General features: G+C 44.1%; 1 protein-coding gene across 4 annotated transcripts in view; it reads left to right on the top strand.

Moving 5' to 3' along the window:
• KPNA5 (karyopherin subunit alpha 5) overlaps positions 1 to 15,698 on the top strand; it is a 594,400-nt gene that overhangs the window by 232,845 nt on the left and 345,857 nt on the right. For all 4 annotated transcript variants that reach the window (XM_069606642.1, XM_069606645.1, XM_069606643.1 and 1 more), the window contains 2 exons: positions 3,283 to 3,377; positions 13,137 to 13,268. In XM_069606642.1, the coding sequence (XP_069462743.1) occupies positions 3,283 to 3,377; positions 13,137 to 13,268 (227 nt within the window). The remainder of the gene's footprint in view (positions 1 to 3,282; positions 3,378 to 13,136; positions 13,269 to 15,698) is intronic.

Below are 15,698 nucleotides of genomic sequence, written 5' to 3'. Positions count from 1 at the left end.
TCTTCTGGAGTGGCCGGTATTCTTGTTCAGGCCCTTATTTGTAAAGAAGACAAATAAGAACAGGAGTGCCACAAGTCTAAGGGCCTCATTACACGGCAGGCGGTAAGGGTTTACCGGTACTGGTATTTTACCGGTACCGGTAAATCCTTACCGCCTTACTACAAGGTCCCTTTGCGGGTTGGGGATTTTAACGCCTGCTTTTTGCAGGCGTTAAAAACCAACCCGCAAAGGGACCCAGGAAGCCAATTACGGTACCGCAATTTGCGGTGCCGTAATTAGCACCTTCCCCATTCCCATTATGCCCTATGGGGCAAAAATGGAAATGGGGAAGGGCAATGGTGGAAGGGGGAATTACCGCCCCGCCAACCTTGGAATGGGGCGGTAATTCCCCTTTCCACCAAGGCAGTGCCGGTATTTTACCGGCATGAACCATGGCGCTAATAGCGCCATGGTTCTCCGCCTACCGTGTAATGAGGCTCTCACACTTTCAGCACTGACCCTAAATAAGAAAGAATAGGACTACCAAATAATGTGTCTTTCTGGAATGCTATACAATAATTGCTAGACTCATTAAAGGTTTATTTAAGGCACACTTCAGGGGGTGAGTCACTGATTTAGTCTTTTCTTAAACGCCTCAAATCAGCCTTTCATCCTTCTGAGGTCGATAAATGAGTACCAACACTGGTTGGGTGATATTGGGTGTATATTTTTTCTATATAAAGCGCTTAAGCGTAAGTGCTATATAATAACACATCATTATCATTTGGTCATGGACGTCTGCTTGCATTCACAGTAATTTGGTAATGTGGGCCTATACTCACTGATCCTAATGATACATATGACGATCCATTCTTGTATGAAATGTACATAACATTATAGTGATATCGTAACCATATTTTTCGTAGTGTACAATGCTATGTGATGCCACTTCCTGTTTTGTCAACGGGTGAAAGGTCGTGTTCCATCGCTTCCCGCGATATCACTTCAGGGTGGGGTCAAATGACATCACTTCCTGTAATGTCATCAGGGGATCAAGGGTCGTGTGATGTCACTTCCGCTACCCCTGGAATGAATGTTGGTGAAATGACGTCCCTGTGCATACCAACCACCTTGACAGCAGTACCTTTAATGTTTCAATTTGGCCCGAACCGCGGCTCTTAAGTACACATTAGTTACCGCCCTGCAGCCAGTGGTCGAAGTGAGCGGGAGCGGTGCTCCTATACTTTTTTTAATTAACTTGTACAGCTCCTATACTTTTATTTTAAAAAGAAACCGTTCCGGAATGGTTTTTTTTTAAAATAAAAGTGTAGGAAGAAGTTGAAACCTTCACTTTCAGTGCACTGCACTGAACGTTCCCTTAAACAGCAGGTGCAAGTGTTTGGAGGGGTGTATTGTGTGTGGGAGCAGTTGTGGCAATGGGGTTTGTGGGGAGCAGGGGCAGGCCAGCAGGGAACATAGCTCCACTACTTCTTTTCGTACACTTCGACCACTGCCCTTGCAATGCCCATGGAGTCTTCTTTCAAATGAACAGTGTTTATTTTTTATGTCGATTTACAGCTTAAAGAACACTCAGCCTTGGGGGTGTTAGGCAGCCACAGGTCATTTACACAAAACAATAACATGCTTGCCACCCCTACTGATTTAGGCATTAGGCTACTGCTTTTTAAGCAGTCCTACCGCCTACAGATTTGCGTGACAGGTCCTACTGCTTTTTACAGGCGCAGGTAATGTATGTGACTCTAAGGCAGGCTCCAGGACAGAGCCTGCAACACATGCATTAGTCTGGCGGTGCAGTGGGCGGGTAAGTGATTACTTTGAGGATCGGCTCAGATAAATCCATTGAGCTGACGGCTACGTGACTCTGCCCTGCGCTCTAAGTGGGACAGACTTTCAGTGAACCACCAGTGAAGGCAAGTGGCAGAGCGTATCACCATAACACAGCATCTGCCTATCAGACGGAGGAGGGTATCAGTCGCTCGTTTATTATTTAACTTGCACTGCAGGAATAAGTATGTACTCCCAGGCTGCGGCTACAGAGAAGTGTCAAATGTTGCCTACCAGCTCTGTGTGATCATCTTCTGTGAAGTGATGTAATTGAATTTGGTATTAACTTACTATTCAGAAGTATAAACATTTGTACATCTTTCCATGTCGTGTTGTTTGAAGGGTTGTGCATTTTAGAATGCTCCAGTGGTGCCAACAATGTAGGTTTGTATTTTCCTGTGATGTCAGCATAATTTGTGAAACTTCAAAAATCCTACATCTTTTTGGTCACAGAATGTTGGCAAGTATGCAATAAAGAAGTCAGATCTTTGACTCTGTCCACATGCGAAGCACTGCTCCGATCTGCTTTTCAGTCTAGTCTCCACATGTTCACATGCCAGCCAAAGCAACCCGAGTAGATTCTGCCTCTTCGTGCATGAGGTCTAAGCCACTGTGCACGCACTGCAGCCTCTAAGCAAACTTTGCGCTTAGATGCTGGTACGAACACGGGAAACCGGTATGAAAACTGCCACGGTTTTTATAATTATATTAAGGAATTGACTGTAATTATACCAGTATACCGGTGTACCGTTACACCCGCACCATGCAACACCATGGCAAGACTGGCCTTCATTGCAAATGAACTATTAGCTGCAATCTGTAGGGCAGCAACATTGGCTTGACACCCAGGCAAGAGCAGGCTCTGAAGTGGGACATTGAGTTTTAAAGCATGTATTTGTAACTGTTCCTTCAGCTCACCCTCCACAGTCACTAGGTACTGCTTGTTAATCTATGCAAACCATGTGAATATGTCTCTAACCAGATTCACAAGCCTCAGAAGGCAAACAGTACTCGCCCAGTAATAGTCTTTTTGAGGCTTGTATCTGCAAAGAATCATATGCGTCTGCCCAACCTCCCCACAGGGGAGAAAAGGCTCAGTACAAGGCACAGCTCATTTATGCAGTACATATACCTGATGGGTCCGAAAAATGAGCAATCTGAGGATGTGAACAAGCAAAGGGTCATAGGGCCGTGTATACATGGCGTAGGTATACTGTGACAAGAATGCCCCTACTAATGCTCCATTTTAGAATTCGAAAAAAACCCAATATGTAATATTACAAGAGAACCACTAAATAGTGGCATATGCAAGTGATATGTGTGTATATAAATGATAATGATCTATGTATACACAGAATGTGATGTATTAGTGTATGCTGAGCCAAATTCTCCATACATTTGTCTTGTGCTTTAGTATTTCAAGGTTATTTGTACGAACTCGGTTTCTTCTTCTTTCAGAACCAAATCCACCCATTGATGAGGTGATACAAAAAATGGGTGTTGTCCAAAGGCTTGTGACATTTCTTGAAAGGAAAGACAATCCCGTTCTGCAGGTGAGTGGCACTCGAGTGGACAAGGGATTTAGATTTGAATGATGAAAGTTCATGATTGAAAATATGCAATGAAGATGGCTTTCTCCCCCTCCAGAAAATGTCTGCTAATTCTCTTGTAGCAGTCAGCGCATCAGACCTGCACATTTCACACTAGTCCGGATTTCCTTTGTAGAACATATTCATCCCCATTCCATAAATCCTACTTTTCTACTCTGCAAGAAATCACGTGACTTCAGAACAACAGAAAGATTTTGACGTAGGCATTACATACCTGCTTTGCCATTTGTCCACATGTTGCCATTACATCAGCCTTAATTCATTTCTGGATATATCCAGATATAAATCAAGACTGTTTTGCTTGCAAAGTAGCAGTATTGGGGCAGGGCTAAGTAGAAAGCTCTACTGCATATCTTCTTGCCACTGGGTGTTCCCCGTTTCTTGAATAGTGCACTCTCTGATGAGGTGAGCTTATAGTCCTTGTTACATGGACCTCATCATGATATACCCAGCTACTCGAAGTCCGCAATGTGCACCTCCCAAAATTCCCTTCGGGGTCAGAGCTAAAACCTGGATAACCCAAGATAGCCAATTGATGATATCGAAAGGGGCAAGCTACAGAATAATTTTAAGGAGTTTCCTGAATCCAAGGGGAATACTGAATGGGATGCCCCAAGCTCAAGTTACCTTGGCTTGGCTGGTAACCTGAATGGAGAATGACTACATTTCCCACAGTCCCACTCGTCCACCAAAGGAAAGGCAGGATTGGACTGGAAAATTGCACTTACAGGTTTTAGGCTTGGAAATCTATGGGAAGAGCCAGAGTAACCTGCGGGAGTGCTTTTCAGTCCCTCAAGAAGACATGCTTAGACAACTTGCACTGCTGGCCCCTTTGCAACCAGTGTGGCAAAAGGTGGTTCTGCCCTGCCTCACTGTAAAATAAATCATAAGCTCCAAGAGTTTGGTGGGATTTTTAAAAGCAGCACTAGTGTGGGATTTTGGAAGACCAAACTAGTGGATAAGAAATGTTTTTCACGCTTGGATGAACAAAACTCCCTCTTGGTAGCCCAGGTTAAGCAGTAAGGCTGAAGACTTTGATCAGTCGTTTGGTATATCTTACAATTAACAACACAGATATAGTCAAGTAATAGAGGTTCACAAAAATGTATAAACATAAACTATTTTATGGGACAAAACACCTGCAAGTACAAATCGGGGATAATGTATACTACACGCATAGTTATCTATACAAACATTTACCGAATAGGCAGCCCTCAAAGTGGAGTACACAACACTTTACAATTACGCATAGTTATGAGAAATAATTCAAAATCAGTACAACTCGTTTAAGTAAATTGGAGGGACAAGACGTTGTTGAACAAGTAAAAGCAATATTCTTTATAAGTATAGGAAACTTTCCTTAATACACATAAGAAGTCCAGCCCTACATAGGCAAGTAAGAGTTCGAGTGTTCTACAAGTGCAGTGCACAGGTGCCACATGCCCTGAAACTAAATCCGTCTCAAGCCTACAGATACTCCACTTCTACAGTCAGCTAAGTGTAGTGTTAGTCATTGGACGATATGCCGATTGAATCCTGATGAGATGTTGGAGGCAGCAAGAGGGGTAAGTACACTCAGACCCTGAACTCTGATTGACATAACGACCACCCCCAGGGAAGTGGGAATCGTGGAGGCCCCCTGCTCACACCTTTGGCCTTGTTGCAGGTGTTTCCTGAGTTGCAGGTACAGTGGCTTAAGTTGGTGTCGGATTAGCAGTGGTTCCTATTTCCCATAGCAGACATGGTTCCAGATCTTCACAAGGACAGACGACCTTGGCCGATGACCACTGTGACTTCCAGAATGAAGAATGACCGCTGCCTTACCCCATGGTAATACTGGCGCAGTGGGTGAGCAAAGTATCTCCGGTCAGGGTATGTTCTTGACAGTAGAGAATCAAAGGTTCCAGACAGGCCCTTTTTTACAGTACAGAACAGATGCTACAAGCTACGAGGCTCCTGGGTCACAAGTCTAATTTTTCTATGCTAGCTTGTGTAGTTGCAGTGATAACTCCCCATAAATGGGAAGACAGCAGTGCAGGACACAAGACTGGTTAGGTCCACCAGTCTATGGGTCTAAGGCACTGACTAAGGCCTTTCCTGGTCACAAAAATGTGGATGGCTTTCACTCAGCAGCAGGAGGTCTGCTCTCGTCTGCGTTATTTTAATTATACAGCCTCTTGGCTTCAGTGAGTCTCCTGCAGAATGGCTCCAGACCCTCTCAGTTTATACAAAATCCTTGCTGGGGACTGCTCCAGCCCACCATTGAGAAGGATCTGCACCTAGATGCACCTAGATGCACATAGATGGTGGCTGTTCAGTCATTGACTTTCAGCTGCCTCCACTCTGCCCAGCAACAGAGATTAGCTGCGAGAAAAGTGGACTGGGAACCAACCATCCCAATCCAAGTGTCAACCAGTACCAGCCACACAAAGCAATGATCTGGAACCAAAGGATCCATCCCGCGAAAATGCATTAACTTATATAGAGGATTCCATCCTAAGAGGTCAGGAAGATGCCCCAAAATTCAGGATGGAACAAAGGAAAGGAATTGTACCTTGGGGACCAGCCATTTTTATTATAAGGCTCAGGAAATTGCATTACCACAGTAAAGAGGTTTGTGCACCGTAGGGCACTGGAAACAAATGTAAAGCACAGTTCACTGCCACCCATCTGTCCTTTGCACATCTACACTGTAACAAAAATGTTGCTAGCGGAACAAAAATGTTGCTAGACAATAACAGGGGGCACAGAGTCCCTGTAATATTCCTCTGTTTTGGCTTGTATTACAGTAAAAACACCAGAAAAAGTAAATGGGAGAACAACTCTGCCTGCACTGGCAGCCTTAGGGACTGACCAGTGTCACCCAAATGTGTGAGTTGAGCAGGTGAGTAAGACTAAGACCTCACTCGCCACACAAACGGCCAGGCTACCAAGTCCTAGACCGATATGCTAGGGTTACGTTGAAGTCCATGTAAGGAAAGCTTCAAAAAGGAGACATGTACTGAACACCAAGCCACGTGAAAAGGGAACTGCCCTGATCTGAGAAGAGATCACAACGCCAAGACTAACCTGCTGGTATAAGTAGGGGGCAAACCAACGGGTGTGTGGGGGCTCTTCTAGTAATAGGCAGAGAGAGAGAGCAATTCTTCAGCCCACTCCCTGCAAAGCATTTCTCAGAACGGTAACCAAGATGGTCGGTAGCCTATTTAAGGAGTTCCTCCCCGGGATTTGAACTAGACTCCCAATGACTGTCATTCCCAGAGAGATCATGTGATACTTCCAGCCTATCTAATACAGGAGTGAGGTGAATTCCCGAGTGAAGCGCTGGTGGAGAGCAGAGGCGAGTTTGCTGGTGGAGGAGCAGCTTTGGAGAGAGTTGGAGGCAAGAGCAGGAGAAAGGAAGCCAGAGGTGATGAATGAGATTAAGGAGTTAAAGCTACACAACAAAAGGAGTGGTTTGTGGGAGAGATAGAGGAGAGGGAGGGAAAAGTACAGACAATATTGGCAGTGATATTTATGCAGGTGAAGAAAGACAGAAAAGGTGACATCGAAGGAGGAGAATCAAGGGAAGTCAAGTTAGGACAGGTCATCCTCGGTTTATGGTCTTTCCATCGAAAATATACCATCGAACGTTAAATGCATTGAAATGCATCCAACGAAAAATGTTTCATCGAATTGCAATACATAAAGTGAAAAGTGTTTATGTATCGAAACCCATTAATCGAACTGGATTTCCCTATAGAAACACTTTACCCTTTTTTGCATGGCAATTCGATGAAACATGCATACTGTTTTAACTTTACAGGGAGCTGTCCAGCGCTGAAAACTGTCATTTTTAGCACTGGGCAGCTCCCTGCAACTTGTGGTATGTATTGTTAAAAAAACCAAACACCACGGATTCCAACCACCCCATTTTCTAAATGTAACCCTTTCCTCAACCCAACAGCTCAATTTCCAACACAGCCATATATCTACTTTAAGAGTATGTTTGTGTTGGAAATGCATCGAAATCCATCGAATTTCATTCAATGAAAACGCTTTTCGATTGAAAATCATTTCAATGAATGAAATTCGATGGATAATCATTCGATAGAAAGGAATTGGAAAGACTGGATACCGTCATCCTCTAAGAAAACTGCGGTAGTAGAATTGAGCAAGATGAACCCTAAGCCTGAAAAGGGTGATCTTCGAAAGTGCTTAGGAATGAAGGTGTTAAAGTTGCAGGGGAAGCACAAGAACAGTGAGGCGATGATAATGGGGAAAGGGCGAGAAGGAAGCTTAGGAGTAAGGAGAAAGGGTTAGTTAAAGAAGAATGGAGATAGTTGAAGTGGAAGACCAGAGTATACAGAAAGAGGGAATTGCACCCTGAACCAAAGAGGCCTGATATTAGGTTGTGAGGAGGTACAAGCAAGTGGTGAGGTATTCGAGGATGGGGTGCAGGAAAGACTCCCTTAGGCACAAGACTCTTGTGGCTCGTCAAGGAGGTACATGAGAACATGGTTTTGGAGACTGGAGTCAGGCTCTAAATCAGGGTGATGAAGAGGCCCCTGATTTCACCAGTAGGAAACCAAGGGGACCCGCCTTTCTATGGAAATTCTGGAGCTCACCTCCACCTCTTAGTGCTAGCTTTTGCTGTTGCCTGAGCCGAGCGTGCAGCTACACATAAGGCCCAAGACCTAGGATATTGGATCTGTACACAGAAAGTCTATTTATTTTAGGCAGTGGATATAGCGCAAAGCTTTCCCAGGGGCATTTGGAGCACTATGCAACATGTGTGCAGACAGAATACAGCACAAAATAATACATCTTGATACAGTAAAACATGAGAAAAGTGTAATGCAGAACAATTAGGGTTTTGGAAAAGGTAGGTTATCAGATCCTTATGAAAGGCAAGGAGAGTGGGACGCAGGGAAGTTGCTAGGTCTGGAAAAGACCCGGGGCTAAGCTGATGTCGGAAGTGTTGGGACTCGGGGCTAGCTAGTCTTTTGGCTGTAGCTCCTGAGATTCTATCCGGGGCTACAACCAAAAGATCAGGGGCTATAGCCCCGTTAGCCCCCCCCTAGCAACGCCCCTGAGTGGGAGCAAGACACTAGTCAGCCGGGAGATTATTCCAATTATGTGGCAAAAAGAGTAAAAGCTTGTTTGGCATTGGACCCCACTCCAAGAGTACATCACCCTAGAGACTGTGTTTGCACCCAGAGGCCTGTTTTGGAATCTAAAGACTGTTTTATTAAACCCAAGGATACTTCATCCTGTATAATGTTTAGAAGGACATTTAAAAACCTATCCATCATCCTGACAAAGAAACAAACACATTGGGCGTACTTTGTTATACGTTGTGTTGTGTTACAGCTCTAAAATTGAATTTTTCTGAAGAAATAAGATCAGAGTAGATACTATTCTGTTCCCTGCGCCACAGATAATATTTTCAATACTTTTCAAATCAAAATCCAAGAAATTGAGACACTTCTCTAGTCGTTCTCAAAAGTAAACACAAATGGGAAATGTCTTGGCAGAGGACTGCACCCAATTACATTAATGTGAGTCTCAATAATCTCAAGGGATACTTATTAAGATGTAAATTGCATTTTTTAATTCATGACATAAATCATATCTTTATTTATTCGAGCCGGCACATGTTTCAAACAAAGCTCTTTCTCAGGCTCTGAATGATACATCATAAATGAATTAAAATAAGGTTAAAATAAAGTCCAAACATACATACAATGTAGCATGAATAGTTCCAAATATAGTTAGTCCCAGACATAAATCACCAAAAGATCATTTGTTGTGGTTAACATTGACTAAACAACATAAAAAAGAAACAAGAAAGGGGTTTGTTGTTAGCCATAATAACTAGGAAAGATACTTCTATATAATAATGTAGGCTGAGTCTGACTACAATAACAAGGAATATAGAAACGCCTTTAATATTGTTATGCTTTTAAAATATCATTCCATTGATGTCGGACATGTGTAACCATACATTCCAAAATGGTTCCTATATAGAAAGGGTTTAGTTTCATGCATGCATTGGTAGACACTTGCATAGAAAAGTGGGATGCATGTGCCTGTTCTATAGTAAAAGTGAGTCCATTGATGGTGAAGCAGGGAGTGTTGTGATCTACTGAGATGTAGAAATGACCTGCTTAGCCTGTGAAAATGGCACCTGTGTGCATTCGTGGTTGGTGAATGACAAAAAGGAGGAGTATCTTGTAATGTCCGTGTTCGTTTGCTTCCTTGTAGGAAAATGAAAGTTGATAATGTGCATTATAATAGTGGGGTGTGTATAATTAGTAGACTGCACTGGACTGTCATTAAGGTACTGGTCTCTTACGTAGAATGTCGGTGTGCTTACAACATGTCCAACTTGTAATGCGCCGTTCTTTGGCTTCGACCATTTCATGAGGGTATGATGACCATTCAAATAGGTAGTTTTCGCTGAAATACAGAAAGCTAAAAGTTTCGGTTGCTAGTCTCCGTGATTATGAGAAAGCCCTGTCGGGCATGGAGAGGTTGCACTGAAAGTTTACTTACCATTTTCTAGAGGGCCATGGTCCTCCGTCCGGCTCTTCATCCGGCGTTTCCGCGTCATTGGCTAGCAATGGAACGCAGAGTTACTACTGAGAGCTAGATACTGAACTACGACTATAACGTATACAGACTAAGGTTGTCCTGAAAGGGGAACGCCATAAACAATTGTTGAGTGTTCCTCCTTATCCTATGTAGGCCAGCGAGTACTGAGCTGAGCTTTCTTTATACAGCTTTATATCCAATGTCACTTTGTGCCATGCGAGTAAAGACCGTGTTTATCTTAGATTCATTCTTAAGGAGAAAAAATGTTGATATTGATATTATGGGCCTGATTCACAGTTTTATAATGGCGCAATCCCATAGGAAAACGCTCAGTGAATCAGGCCCTGTGTCTTTCCATGGTGGTAGTGTTACACCAATTATTTGACAATAGACGTGTGTCCAAATCTATAGTCGTTTGCTGAGCTCTAATCTCTAAAGTGGTTGTCACTGCATTGGCATGAAACAGTGTCATTTAATGTTTGTTTAACTGGGGTACGTGCCCCTGTGTCACGATCTGGCCAATGCGGTTTGTATTAAAAGGAATAGTAATGGCTGGAGTAGTAGAGAAATAGAGAGGTGTGTATCTAGGATAAAATGTCCACATCATTAAACCACTGGTCCCTATTTTGCCTGGGTCTGCGCGGCACCCCCACATCCAGCTGGAACAATGGCTGTTGCAGCACTAAGGATGCAGGGTGACTCTGCTGTTCAGAGTGGGGTGGTTCTTATTCCTGATGATTATCGGTTACACTAGCCAATCCAACCTCCCAATGTAGCAAAAGAAGTGGACCGGGATGTGGAGGGTTTTGTGTGTACGATCACGAGGTTGGTCATCCCACAGTCTATGTCCCTGGCGGATGTCGCGGAAGCCACACAACGTAACAAAGGGCTGCAGGATCTCCTTGCTGAGTTGCAGGCAGGCCAGTGAAAGACGTTTCTGATGGGTGCACAACATAACACACAGGAATCTCAGCCATTTCTTCAAGGGCTGTGGAAGATGAGAGGTTAATTTTCTGTCGGTCTCAAAGGCGTACTGTTGCGTGGGTCCCAGTTGGTCACCTCTCGGCAATTGCAAGAGCGAGTTATGGACCTAGCACATGTGAGGAACCAGGGGCCAGAAAGACGAAGGCTCAGCTTTGCGAGAAGGTGTTGTTCCCGGGGCTGGTGGACAAACTGTTGACGACGCTCTGTGCCTCTGCGTCTGGTGCCAAGCGGCTAGATCTGTTGTGAAAGAACCCTACCATAGCATTATCTGCAAGAGCCATAGACCCATGGAAGGCTCTGAGGGTTGGTTTTGGAACAGTGCAGCAGTCTTGCCATTTCTTAGTTGTACTCGACCAGTTCCCCCGATACCCAGAGGGGTGCTTAGTGGCATCCACGGCCGCCGATGCACTTATGCCAATCCTGGAGAAGCTTTTTGCTGCCCATCGGTTCCCAGAATCCATCTGATCGGACAATGAATGGGGCTGAGAGTTTGAGCACTTCTTGGCATTCTATGGGATTGAACACCGACGTATCAATGCCAATGGTGATGCAAAGCGCTTCATGAGAATGCTCAAAAATGCATTCCGCATTGCCCTGGATAAGGATCAACAATTGCGCAAGGCGCTGACTTTTTCTCATGGCATATCAGACCACACCACATGCCACAACTGGGGTTGTCCCAGCAAAAGCATTTCTGGGATATAAAGGGCAGTCACTGATCCCTGATCATGGGTTGAGGGGACTAGTGAGGCTGGATCCAGAGAGACTTTATGTGATCCAGGAAACGGTCCATGCCAAGGAGATGCGCGTGAAAAGGCTAAAAGATGTCCCATGGGAAGCAGGGGCACAGTGCTAGTGCACACACCAAGTCCCCAACACAAGCAGTGTATACCCTATGAGACCAGTCTTAGACTAACACCAAGAAACAATGCTCCTTGGTGACAGCTGAGAAGGTCTGAACTTGGATCACTGCCCCAGCTGGACTCAGAAATGATATAGGGAGAGCGATAGGCTGCACCGCTCCAGGCCTCCTGCTGGATGGACCAGCAATATATTGGTACCCGAGAAGACATGAGCAAACGCCACCAGGGTGCTTTGAGGACCATGTGATGGAGTGAGTTGCTCCAATGAGGCCATGGGTACCAGGTTCACTGTACTGTTCATTTATGATTGTTTCTTATGTAAGGTGGGGATTCTGGGACATAGGATGCCCCTGGTGACAGGGTACGCCCTACGTCACTATGTTGAGTAAATATGGGATGCACCCGGGCATGGGCGGCAGTGCCAGCATCACATAACCACCTCTTCGTGTGTATTTCTAGCGAGGCTCTGTAGTAGCCAGAGACCCACAACATTGACTAGTCCATAAACCATAGCATCGTTGGTGGTGATCTTGTGAGGCACCAAGGGGAGGAAGGATGAATGGCATTGGCAGGAGGAGCAGGTTCAGAACAAGCGGAAGTTGTCTTTTTGGGAGTGCATGGTATGTTTGGCGGGGACATAGTCCACGTTGGTGAACAGCGGTCCGTACATTCTTTTCTTAAGGGTCATCCATGCGTTATCCACATGCTCGTTGACCAGCCTCTTCAATGACTTGTTTAGCTGCTGGTGGGGCAGCGCTGGCTTTTGTGAGAAACCTCTGCGTGTCTCAGTGATGTTCAAGCACAGCTTGGTGGATGAGAATCTAGAGGAGTTTTCTAACCAATGCAATCTACGTTGCCAAGTCTGTAATTTCAGCCATGATGTCACCACTCAACACAGATTAATTTAGAACCTACATTAATGCATTCATTTGAAATGGAAATGGCTGGGTGCTTGCATACTCTGACAAAATTAACCTAATTGATAAACCATTAGTCTGTAAATATAAATCGTTTATTATCTCTGACTGGAATTCTTTCTTGCTATATCTCATGTGATTATTGATCCTTGTGTTTGGGATGTGGAATCATGATCGTTAATATTTGAAATCATGACAGTTATGTAAAAATGTAAAAGCAAAGAGAATAGACGCTTATTTATGGGAAAGTAACTACACAATGACATACAAAATTGCCTCTTGTAAAGCACAGGCACCAGTCATATCTTTTTGTTGCTTTTGTTAACACTGTATTGTTCAATGTTTGTTTTTCCCCTGGCTAGTTTGAAGCTGCTTGGGCTTTGACAAATATTGCTTCCGGAACCTTCCTGCACACCAAAGTAGTGATTGAGACTGGCGCTGTCCCCATCTTCATTCAGTTGCTTAATTCAGAGTCTGACGATGTACAGGAGCAGGTAAATATTTGCTTAATTAAAATAGATAGTGTCAGTTATTACTCTCGGTGTCCATCCTGTTCACAGATAGATTGAAATTGGCAAGCACATGGCTGCTGATGCATGAGTTAGAGGGAAAGAGACCTTTGATGCCCATCAATTGTGTCATTGAATGTGGTAGCTTTTACTAAAGTCAAATCTAATCACACTTGGCCCTGGTCCCTCTGCTACACAGCTGTAGGCCTTCTCGGCTGATCCCTGCTGTGACAAATTATAGGGTTGTACAGTAGTCCCTCAGAAAGTGCCACTGAATGTATTCCAACACAAATATGTTAAGGGGACACTAGAAGTTATGTTTTCAAGTGCTTTGGCTCCAGGACAAAAGAGTAGAATGTTTCTGACCAGCAAATGTACTTCAGCTGATTAAATACTGTCAAGCATGATAATTACCTGATACAATATAGATGCATTTGGTATTGGTTCCCTACCTTTTCTATTAGATCGTTTTAATTTTGTATGTTATAATTAACAATATACCGTAACAGTTTGTTTGATATTAAGTAGATTTTTGGCACATTTTTAAAGTTTGTTCTCATACATTCGCGTATTTATTTATGAAATTCTTCATGAGTTTCCATGTAGGTTAGTGTACTTGTTTGTGTTTAGGAGAGGGTAATTGATTTGATACTAACACAAACGTGTATGCAGTCTGATTCTCTGGACTGGCACTGAACTCTCGTATATGAAATTTGTCAACATTCAGAACATCAATCAAAAGTGTTTTGTTACTATAGTTTTAATTGCATTTTTTATCATAAATAAAAGTAAAAGCAGTGGGGATCATTCCTCTGACATGTGATGCTTCGTTAACAAGTTGTGATGTATGTTTGTCTACTGTTGAAATAGCAAAATGTTCTTCTCTTAACTGTCCTCTTTAAGGTGAACATGTGGTTCATAATCGAATGAATAATTAATGGCATAAACAAAGGCTTCTTATGCGGGCACGGCATACTCCGTACCTGCTACAAGTCGCAAACATATAAACGAGAGTGTGGATGCTCTTCTCACTCATTGCACATTCAACACATTCTTTATTTGAATGGTCTGTACACATAGATTAATTGACCCTTTCTGTGTCCCAATAGCGCAACATTTCATCTATATGTGTAGCCCTCAATTTGTCCGTTTTTAGTATAGAAGCCTTCCTCATGCATGTCAGAAAGCAATGCTGATACATCGTGACTTCTCAGGCAGGCAGCACTTTGGACTGATCAGAGCAGGGGTCAAGTCCTACAATAAAAGGGGGGACTCATTAACATACCAATTGAAAGCGGTGCCACCAGAAATTAGCATATCAAGGTGCCCTCTGAAAAATGTGGGGGGACTCCGTCCACCCACGTGTACCATCGACTTCAGCCCTGCTTCTGAGAGCACCATACCTGGAGGAAATCACAACACAGGTGCCGAGGGCTCAGCCAAAATGTTGGAAGGAATATGGCCAAGCTCTTTCGCAGCCTGCAAACAAAAAGCATGGGTTACACAGGTGTCAACTGATTCAGCTACTACTACACTTAAGGCTTCATTAAGAGGTTGCCAGTAAGGTGCCGGTAGTACCGGCGGCTTAACGGCAACCTCAGTTTACTGTTTCCGGCGCTCGATATCCCAATATTACCAGGATATTACGGGCGGCGGAGGAACGGTAAGTTCCCATTCCCATGGAGTCCCACATGATTCCATGGAACCACTGAAGCACTGGAACCAATGTTAATGGTGCTGGTGCTTCAGTGAATTATCTACCAGTAGGGGCCTGATCTACTGGCAGGTCAGGCCTGCCGGTAGATCAATGCCCCTACCAGCCAACTCGAGTAACCCAGTCCGTAAAAATTCCGGAACCGGAATTACCAGCATTTTTTCCGTACTCATAATGAGGCCTTAGTGTATGTATATATCATCACCCTACATGGACTGTTGTAGTAGGCACCAAAGACGGAGGGATCCAGAAGGAAGGGGGAATCCTATGCCAGGCCGGTGAGGAGCACTCTCCTGAGAGGAAGAAGAGAACGGCACAAGGAAAGGAGAAGAGCGAAGGACAACAGTGAGGGATCTCACCTCTGTGCACAAGGGTGCAGCTAACAGAAATGGAGTAAAAGTTGGGAAGGAGTCAGGGTGGGACTGGGGCGTAAAATTGGCTCGGGCACCAATGAAAGAGGCCCACAGTTGCAAATGGCAATTCATTCCTTTTGTGACAGACTGTTTGGGTAGTACACGAGGGGAGATTTTTAATAAAATGTGATGCAAATTGAGCACTTTAAAGGATATTCATTCTGTAAGACTGGTCAAAACTATTAGCCACATGGTGAAGTAACTTATCAAACTGGCCCACATGGGCCTAAAAAGTGGCCCACTTTGACCAAAAAAACGGGCCACACTAGCATTTTGTGTTTTTGGTTC

The sequence above is a fragment of the Ambystoma mexicanum genome, chromosome 4p, assembly GCF_040938575.1.
Source record: "Ambystoma mexicanum isolate Mex_15411 chromosome 4p, UKY_AmexF1_1, whole genome shotgun sequence".
Classification (NCBI taxonomy): Eukaryota; Metazoa; Chordata; class Amphibia; order Caudata; family Ambystomatidae; genus Ambystoma; species Ambystoma mexicanum.
The sequence above is the reverse complement of the archived record's forward strand: the minus strand, read 5'-3'. Positions and strand labels throughout refer to the sequence as shown.